This window comes from Aquarana catesbeiana, linkage group LG05 (assembly GCF_042186555.1).
Source record: "Aquarana catesbeiana isolate 2022-GZ linkage group LG05, ASM4218655v1, whole genome shotgun sequence".
NCBI lineage: Eukaryota > Metazoa > Chordata > Amphibia > Anura > Ranidae > Aquarana > Aquarana catesbeiana.
Genome location: NC_133328.1, coordinates 612,420,454 through 612,429,453, shown reverse-complemented (window position 1 = coordinate 612,429,453; position 9,000 = coordinate 612,420,454). Strand labels below are relative to the sequence as shown.

Below are 9,000 nucleotides of genomic sequence, written 5' to 3'. Positions count from 1 at the left end.
GCATGTATGAATGTGAGTTAGGGACTTTAGGATTGTAAGCTCCGAGGGCAGGGACTGATATGAATGTGTATTACGATGCATACATTAACAGCGTTATACAAGTACCTGAAATAAATTGCCTCCAGCATTGTTCACTGTTTCTTCTTGCTGGAAGCTACCATTTTTCTGAAGCCCAGAGCCCCCCTAAGCAGCAGTAAATCTTTAGGCTGTCAGCAGATTACCCTCTTGAATTTCAGCAGTGCCCAAAAAAAAAAAAAAAAAAAAACCACCATGTGCAGAGTGAGTGTATTACTGGATTTTAAACAGTGCAGGCCCTTTTTTTCCCTTGCATAGCTATACCTGCAAAAGGGACCAGTCTGAAGTGATCTAAGCAGGACCTAATTTTCTGACTAAAGTTCCACTTCAGCCCAACAAAATCTGACATGCTGGCTGTATTCGTTTTTTGGCTTTCTTCCTGCTGATCCGGCCAGCAACCAGTCCTGTTCTTCAGGTGGCTGGGCTGGCTCTTCCACTGCATCAATGGAGGAGGAGCAGCATAGTCATCCATGGATAAAGTTACTCAACTTTTAGTAGACTATAGTAGTAGAGGTCTAGTAGATTTAAACTGTTTCTCTCAATTTGAATGCATGCAACTTGAAAGTGTTTAGGTGCGACTTCATATTATATGGTTTTGGTAAATCTAAAAAAGGAAAGTTGTACAAGAAAAATTGAATCGTGTATGGCCAGCCTTGGTCTGTTAAAGTTTGGGGGGGGGGACATTTTGGCATGATCAAACAAGTAATATAAAAAGGACATAAAACTAAACCTCTGTTAACACATCATGTATTTTTTTTTACCATTGTAACAAAATTACTATATTTATAGATTTTGAATATTTGAAGACAGAAAATACAAGTTTTTTTTTTTTTTTTTAATGATTTATTTTCTGAAGCTTCTTCCAAACAGCTTGCCACATTAAAAAGGCTACTATATCAGTCTGGGCTCAGCCCAAAAGTAGTTTAATTTAACCAAACAAGCTAATTTTTTTTTTTTAAAAAAACTTTTAGGAACATTGATGAATTGTCAAACTGCCAGCATGTTATAATATCATTAAGAGAATCATTATAGAACAAACCCAATTTTATTTACTTCCTTTCAACTAAAGACCACCCAAGGCTTGCGGGGACTGGCTTTAAACAGGAAGAGACGTTGGCTTCCCCCCCCCCCCCTCCCTTTTTAACAAGTAAATCCAAAATTTTTATAGCCAAATTACATGTTGGACAGCACCTTCATCAGCTCTTCAGAATATTCTTAATACCAGATCAAATATAGAATTATTATTAACCAAGGACAACTTTCATAATATAAGAATATTTAAATATTATAACAAAACCAAAAAAAAAACCCATTTACTTAAAAGGCAGTATTGGCAGCAACAAGCAGGTGTTAAAACTTTGCTCTTTTTTTGCCAGTTGTTAGAAGTGTACATTAATACATGTTATTTCTATAAAGATTTTGTTAAGGATACCATAAAACGACAGCATGTATATATTTCTTTTTAAGCTATTCAGAGCCAAACTTCAGGAAATATATTTATAAGAAAAATAAAGGTTTTAAATACAAAGATATGTAAAAACAAACAAAAAATTTGCGCCCCCCTCAAGCAAAAAACAAAACAAAAAAACAAAAAAAAAAAAAAAAAAAGTTCAAATATCCCGTATACCCATTTGACTATTGAGGCAGTATTAAGGTGCTGGCAAAAATCGAGAGACCATGCCAAGGTTGTGTAGGTTTATCCGATCCTTTACATGCACTTGTCCGAAAAATCTACAAGTTTTTGTTTTGTAGGATTCAAGAAGACAACCTTGAAATAGGACCGTCACAGTTCAGTTTTTGAAAAAGTCACTAGAAGAACTCACAAGCTCTTGAGCTGTTTGAGTTTCTGTTTTAATTGTTCTCTTTTTTGTTTTAAAAGTTCTGTTTCCTGGACAAGCCTTTCCTCCTCTTCTTGCATGGAAATTACATATTCTGTTGCCTTTTTAAGGATAACTACTTTAGGTGCCTTTTCGTTATTTGCTACCTCTGGGATCTGGTCTCTAAGAGAGAAAAAGCTCAACTTGAGTTCGTTGCGCCTTTGGCGCTCCAAAACATTATGTGTCCGTCTTTTGTCGTTCTCCTCGCTGTCCGACGACCGAGGGCTGGAACACTTGCGGTTGTTGCTGATCTGTTTGAGGACTCTGGTGTTGCTTTCTAGCCTTGCCCGCTTTGAAGAAGGGTAGTCCACTTTGGTTGAAGGAGGTGCGGCGTAGTTGTGTTGGTGGATGGGCACATGACACCTCTTTAAAACTAGCGGACTGTGGTGATGTCTGGACTGGTGGGAAGGGGGGTCGTTTTTCTTTGATGCCGTGTAGCGTTTTTCTACAGTGACCACATCGATCTCCTCCTCCTCTTCTTCCTCCTCATCATCATCATCCTCCTGTTCCTCTTCTGTTGGAATAATACAGATGATTAGTATAACTGCACAACTAGATTAAAAGTAGCCTACAAGGCTTAAAGAATCTCAAGTTTAGATAAAATTAGAGAACAAGAACACTAGAGACTAAACAGAATTCTTAGAAAGCATGCTGTATCTGAGCTTACTCTTACTCCCAGCCCAAACTACTTTCACTGATTGCCCCACCCACTACTGCAGTGCTGCAGAATGTTACAGATAAGGACAACTTTTAGCAGCTGTGACAGATCGTGCTGAGAGCAGTCTGATGGGTCTAGCCATATGCACAAGTGAGAAAACCACTCCCTTCTTTTAGCTGGCACATGTTCGAACCATCTGGGCAAGTAAATCTTGGGCATATGAAAAGTCAATGCCTTCAGAGACCATTGAAAGCCTTCTACATTGAGGAAAAGTCAAAGCCTTCAAAGATCACAAAGTCATCTAACATTCCTCAAAGCCTTCAAAGACCATTGAAAGCCTTTCACATTGAGGAAAAGTCAAAACCTTCAAAGATTACGTAAAACCTTCTACATTGAGTTAAAGTCAATTCCTTCAAAGATCACATAAAGCCATGTAACATTTCTCAAAAGCTTCAAAGATCACGTAAAGCCATCTAATGCCCCCCCCCCATGTACAGCTAATGCCTTCTACATTGATAAAAACCCAATTCCTTCAATAAAGCATTAGGTTGACTGGTACTTACCAGACTCAGAACTGCTGCTGTTGCTACTAATAGGTGGAGTTTCTATTGGTAGGTCTTGATCCATGCACTGAGAACTGCTCCTGGAAATGCTGTCATTCACTGGATATGGAAAGACCACCGATGGGTCTATGCAATCAGAGCTTGGGTCATGAAGGTATCCACTGCTGGTCCTGTTGGACCCAATGGGACTGAGGTTGCCCTGGCAGGAGTCAAGCTTCTGCGGGCTCTGCTGCTGTTGATTTTGGGGCTGGGAAGCAGAGTTCTCCTTCCTAGAAGCTTGGTAGGATGCCAGCTTTTCCGACACCACTTTCTCCAGCTTGGCCGCAGCAGAAAAGCCGCTCCACATACAGTCCTGAATAATGATGGACTTGACGAAAGCCTCATCGTCCGGGTCACAGATGAAGCTCTGGTTCACCATGTCCCCTCCCAGGAACTCAGTGACCAACTCCAGCTGGTCGGTGGAAGGGAAGAGGCTGGAGATGCTAGACCTACGGCTAGGGGAACGCGGCGGGGTAGGCAGGAGCTCAAACTTCTTCCAGATGTCCTCACTGGGTGCCGGAGGCTGCGGCCGGTTGTATTGCTGCTGGTAGAAGTTCTCATCTTCGTCGAAGTAGAAGAATGGCTGTATGGAGTCATAATCCAAGTCGTAATTCCTGCTCTGGAAAGTGGAGTTGAGAGGCATGGTGCTTGCTTTAATTCGGGGGGACCTATAAAAAGAAGAACATGCTGTTAGAGAACACATCTCTTTCCAAGACAAAATTCTAAAAAAAAAATATATATAAAACAGAACTTTACATCAAAAGATATCAAGATAACGCTTTTAATGTAGCACAGAAGTCTTCGGGAGGAAGCTAGTAGAGCAGAAATACATTGCCAGGGTGAAACTTAGAGGAACAAAGAGGCGAGTGTCAAACGTAAAGCTTCAGAAAAAAAGCCGGCTGCGAGGGGAGGAGGCATGATCACATGGAGGCATTGAGCTCCGCAATACTACACCGGCTCTGGAGAGCCACATCCACACTAGCTGAGACTGGATGACAGTCCAAGTACAGTCTACCAAGGCTGACAGAGAACCCTCATCCAACCATTTAAATGGTGGGGTAAGAACCCAAAAAGACAGAAACCTCCATAAACAGTGACAGCTGGAGACATACACAAAGTAGTAGTATCCAGTACTCTACAACCACTATCCTCAGACCAGCATTGCAACAACCTATAGAAGGTCCAGTAGGGTGGAGGTAGACACTGATCATTGCCTAATGCCAGAACCACCCACATCAGACCACCAAGCCCCCCGCCCCCCCCCTTAGTATGACACCCCCCTCTGATCCAACTACTGCATGAGCCCCCCCCCCCTTACTCTAACAGCTGTATTTAAATGACAGAATAATGGAAACACCCCATACCCTATAGCACAGAAGACAGACCACCAGCATGACTCCCCATATGACCAGCACCGCTATTACACGTCAACCTCCCTACACTGACAGCTACAATGTAACAGAAGAAGAAGACCACATCCTCCCAACACACCCAATTATCAGAGATCAATAGAAATAGTATAAAATTCATATGGTCAACCACTGATCAGTACTGTCATTGTATAAGAGTGACATGATTGATCAGTACTATAAATTGTAGATCATAGACATGATCAGTATTAAATGGCACAAAATTGACATGATCGATCACATATGTATTAAAAAGGAGTAAAATGCACATGATTGATCAATGATCAGTATAATAGTATAAAATTGATCAGATCAGCACTATATTACAATCAAATTGACATGCTCAATCACATATCAATAGTAAAATAGTATAAAATGCACATGATTGATCACTGATCAGTATTAAATAGTCTTGATCAGTTACATATCAGTACTAAAACAGCATAAAACCCACAGAATTGATCACCGATCAGGATGAAATGGACACGATCACCTATTGATCAGTATTCTGATACTATAAAATAGTCATGATGGATCCACAAACCCAATCATTATGTATACAGCAGAAGAGTTCCAGCCCAGCTGGATGACTTAAAGGAGCTGACCACCCCAGGAGGAGATGAGTGATCCCGGGGAGGGGGGGGCTCCCCCAGATACATCCAATGTAAGGGAAGAGAAGGGGGCGCCTTACCCGGCTCAGAAGAAGACACACAAATCCTTTGCTGTCCGCTGCCTTGTAATAAAACCACAAGCGAGCCCTCTCCTCCCTCCCCGGATCCCGAGCAACACAACACACAATCCGCTCCGCACCTTCTCCCAGCACTATCTCCGGGCTCGGCGTTCTACACCCCCTTATATAGTGCTGAATAACGCGCCAAATATCGAGGGGCGGGGAGTGGGGGCGGGGCCGGCGAGAGGAGTCGTCTGTAGTAAGAATCTTAACTTATTCATGGCGGAGATGTCAACAGCCGATCCCCTCCCCAGTCCTAGTTCTAGTACTCCTCCCCCCCCCCAGTCCTAGTTCTAGTACTCCTCCCCCCCCCAGTCCTAGTTCTAGTACTCCTCCCCCCCCCCCAGTCCTAGTTCTAGTACTCCTCCCCCCCCCCCAGTCCTAGTTCTAGTACTCCTCCCCCCCCCCAGTCCTAGTTCTAGTACTCCCCCCCCCCCAGTCCTAGTTCTAGTACTCCTCCCCCCCCCCAGTCCTAGTTCTAGTACTCCCCCCCCAGTCCTAGTTCTAGTACTCCTCCCCCCCCCCAGTCCTAGTTCTAGTACTCCCCCCCCCAGTCCTAGTTCTAGTACTCCTCCCCCCCCCCCCAGTCCTAGTTCTAGTACTCCTCCCCCCCCCAGTCCTAGTTCTAGTACTCCTCCCCCCCCCAGTCCTAGTTCTAGTACTCCTCCCCCCCCCAGTCCTAGTACTCCTCCCCCCCCCAGTCCTAGTACTCCCCCCCCCCAGTCCTAGTTCTAGTACTCCCCCCCCCCCAGTCCTAGTTCTAGTACTCCCCCCCCCCCAGTCCTAGTTCTAGTACTCCTCCCCCCCCCAGTCCCAGTCCTAGTTCTAGTACCCCCCCCCAGTCCTAGTTCTAGTACTCCTCCCCCCCCCCAGTCCTAGTTCTAGTACTCCCCCCCCCCCAGTCCTAGTTCTAGTACTCCTCCCCCCCCAGTCCTAGTTCTAGTACTCCTCCCCCCCCAGTCCTAGTTCTAGTACTCCCCCCCCCCCAGTCCTAGTTCTAGTACTCCCCCCCCCCCCCCAGTCCTAGTTCTAGTACTCCTCCCCCCCCCAGTCCCAGTCCTAGTTCTAGTACTCCCCCCCCCCCAGTCCTAGTTCTAGTACTCCCCCCCAGTTCTAGTACTCCCACCACCAGCACTACTCCCAGTCCTAGTCCTCCCACCACCAGTCCTCCCAGTCCCACTACTCCCAGTCCCCCCATCACCAGTCCTCCTAGTCCCACTCCCCCCACCACCAGTAGTCCCACTACTCCCAGTCCCCCCATCACCAGTCCTCCCAGTCCCACTCCCCCCACCACCAGTAGTCCCAGTACTCCCAGTCCTACCACTCCCAAGACCAGTCCTCCCAGTCCCACTACTCCCAGCCATTCACAGAGGGCGGGTGACCGAGACACAGATCACATACAGATCCACAGAGATACAATGTATCCACCGCCAGAGATTATAGATATATCTATATATACGTGTATGGGGACAATAGTCTTAATTCCGTATATACAATGTTGTCTGTCCAATGACAGCTGTATATAGGACCTGTGTACAATAGTCATCTGTCCATATATACCATCTGTATACAGGATCTAGGTATAGATGACACTATATACAGGGTCTATTTATAGATGACAATATAGAATATGTCTATATATGACACTATATATACACAGGATCTATCTATAGATCACACTATCTAAATACAGGGTCTATCTATAGGTGACAATATAGGATCTATAGAGGACACTATATACATGATCTGTCTATAGGTGACAATATAGGATCTATAAATGACACTATCTGTATACAGGGTCTATCTACAGGAGACAATATAAGATCTATAGATGACACTATCTATATACAGGATCGATCTATAGGTGACAATATAGGATCTATAAATGACACTATCTGTATATAGGATCTATTGATGGGGGAAAATATAGAATATATCTATAGATGACACTATCTATATACATGAATTATCTATAGGTGACAATATAGGATCTATAGATGACACCATCTATATACAGGGTCTATCTATAGATGACAATACCTGTATATAGGATCTATTTATCGTAGGATCTCTCTATCTATAGATGACATTATCTGTATATAGCATGTACAACAGTAATCTATATATCTATATTCGTTGTCTCCAAAAGGATTTGTATCTGTTGTATCTCTGTATTATAGTGATCTATTAATAAACATGATCTATATATAGAATCTAGGAAACAATATGGATCTACCATGTATATGGTACTTATCTAATGTATCTATCCATATAATCATCTATATAGCATCTATCTGTATACAGTATTTATACATATACACACACACAGTATCTATAAATGGTATCTATGTAAATGCAGTATGTAACTATATATAGTATACATATACAATGATCGACTATCCATATACATTATAAAATCTATATCGAATAATATGAATAGAAAGTATCTATACTGTCTATTATCTATAGTACAATATGCATATGCAGTATCTATGTAAAGTATATAAAGAAATTAAATCTATGTGCATACATTATATATAATATGCATATGAAGTATCTATGCACATAGAGTACATATATATATATAAATATTACACATGATTTATGTATAGTATAATAGGTATATAGAGTGTCTCTCTATTGGTCCATGTAATGAGGATGACACCGATGTCTGCAGTCAGTGGAAGTTGTAGAGATGTCAGTAATATTCTGCTTCTGGATAACAGACTATTCCTTTAGTTTAACATGACATATATAACAGTAATAAAAAAAAGCATTGCACTTTTTTTTTAATACATTTACATATATATTAAATACAAAAAATACAATGATATATATATATATACGATATGTCCTCACTTTAAGGGTCCCCCCTCCCCAATGCTCGGTGTGTGGCTCCTCAGCATTATTCAGCACATGAAGTCATTGGCTGAGCTCAGCCCCGTTCCTAAGGAACCTGATGCCGGATTCCTGGCAGTGGCCGAACTCCTCCTCCTCCTCCGTCCAGTCATCGAGCCCCGCCCACCCCGCTCTTCTACAATCACTGACATAAAAGAGACTCCTGTGCGGGGGGGCGGAGCCTACAACTACAATCACTTTCCCTGGAGGCTGGAAGCTCCATTAACCCCTTCCTGTCCGGAGATAGAGGAGGAACTGTCATTGTCCCAGCTGGATCTACTGACACCACCAACTACCTACCTTGTACTTATCTTCCCACTTCTGTCTGTATATAGTATAGATCCCTACTATATTCATATACTACTCTATCTATCTATCTATCTATCTATCTATCTATCTATCTATCTATCTATCTATCTATCTATCTATATATATATATGTATAAATAAATATAAATATACACACAATCTATAGTTATGGTAGTGAAAACTAATAATAATATTAATAATAAAAAAAATAGAAAATTATATATATATATGTACACACACACTGTATATATATATATATATATATATATATATATATATATATATATATATATTCTCTAGTGTATAATATCTAACTGCAGAATCCATTAGCTACCGTGGCTATATATAGTGTGCGTGTAATATATGAATATATATATATATATATATATATATATATATATATATATATATATATATATATATATATATATATATATATATAT

The 9,000-nt window shown here is 41.7% G+C and overlaps 1 protein-coding gene across 3 annotated transcripts; it reads right to left on the bottom strand.

Annotated features, from left to right (window-relative positions):
* Positions 1 to 895: 895 nt before the first annotated feature.
* On the bottom strand, positions 896 to 8,272 carry MYC (MYC proto-oncogene, bHLH transcription factor). 3 transcript variants are annotated; one of them, XM_073632239.1, is made up of 3 exons: positions 8,211 to 8,272; positions 3,174 to 3,880; positions 896 to 2,466 (listed from the first exon to the last, which is right to left on the bottom strand). In XM_073632239.1, exons 1-3 carry the CDS (start codon positions 8,255 to 8,257, stop codon positions 1,895 to 1,897), a joined length of 1,326 nt encoding a protein of 441 aa, XP_073488340.1. In that variant the 5' UTR covers positions 8,258 to 8,272; the 3' UTR covers positions 896 to 1,894. The 3 variants fall into 3 exon arrangements, with proteins under 3 accessions (XP_073488340.1, XP_073488342.1, XP_073488341.1); XM_073632241.1 differs by lacking the exon at positions 8,211 to 8,272 and adding an exon at positions 5,313 to 5,472; XM_073632240.1 differs by lacking the exon at positions 8,211 to 8,272 and adding an exon at positions 3,969 to 4,258.
* Positions 8,273 to 9,000: the final 728 nt, after the last annotated feature.

Excerpts from the sequence above, each read along its gene's own strand:
- MYC (XM_073632239.1), bottom strand. The coding sequence starts at position 8,257 with ATGCTGAGGAGCCACACACCGAGCATTGGGGAGGGGGGACCCTTAAA. Across the intron at positions 3,881-8,210 it reads GGGGAGGGGGGACCCTTAAA|GTCCCCCCGAATTAAAGCAA; the intron begins GTGAGGACATAT and ends TTCTTTTTATAG. Across the intron at positions 2,467-3,173 it reads CAGCAGCAGTTCTGAGTCTG|AAGAGGAACAGGAGGATGAT; the intron begins GTAAGTACCAGT and ends TTATTCCAACAG.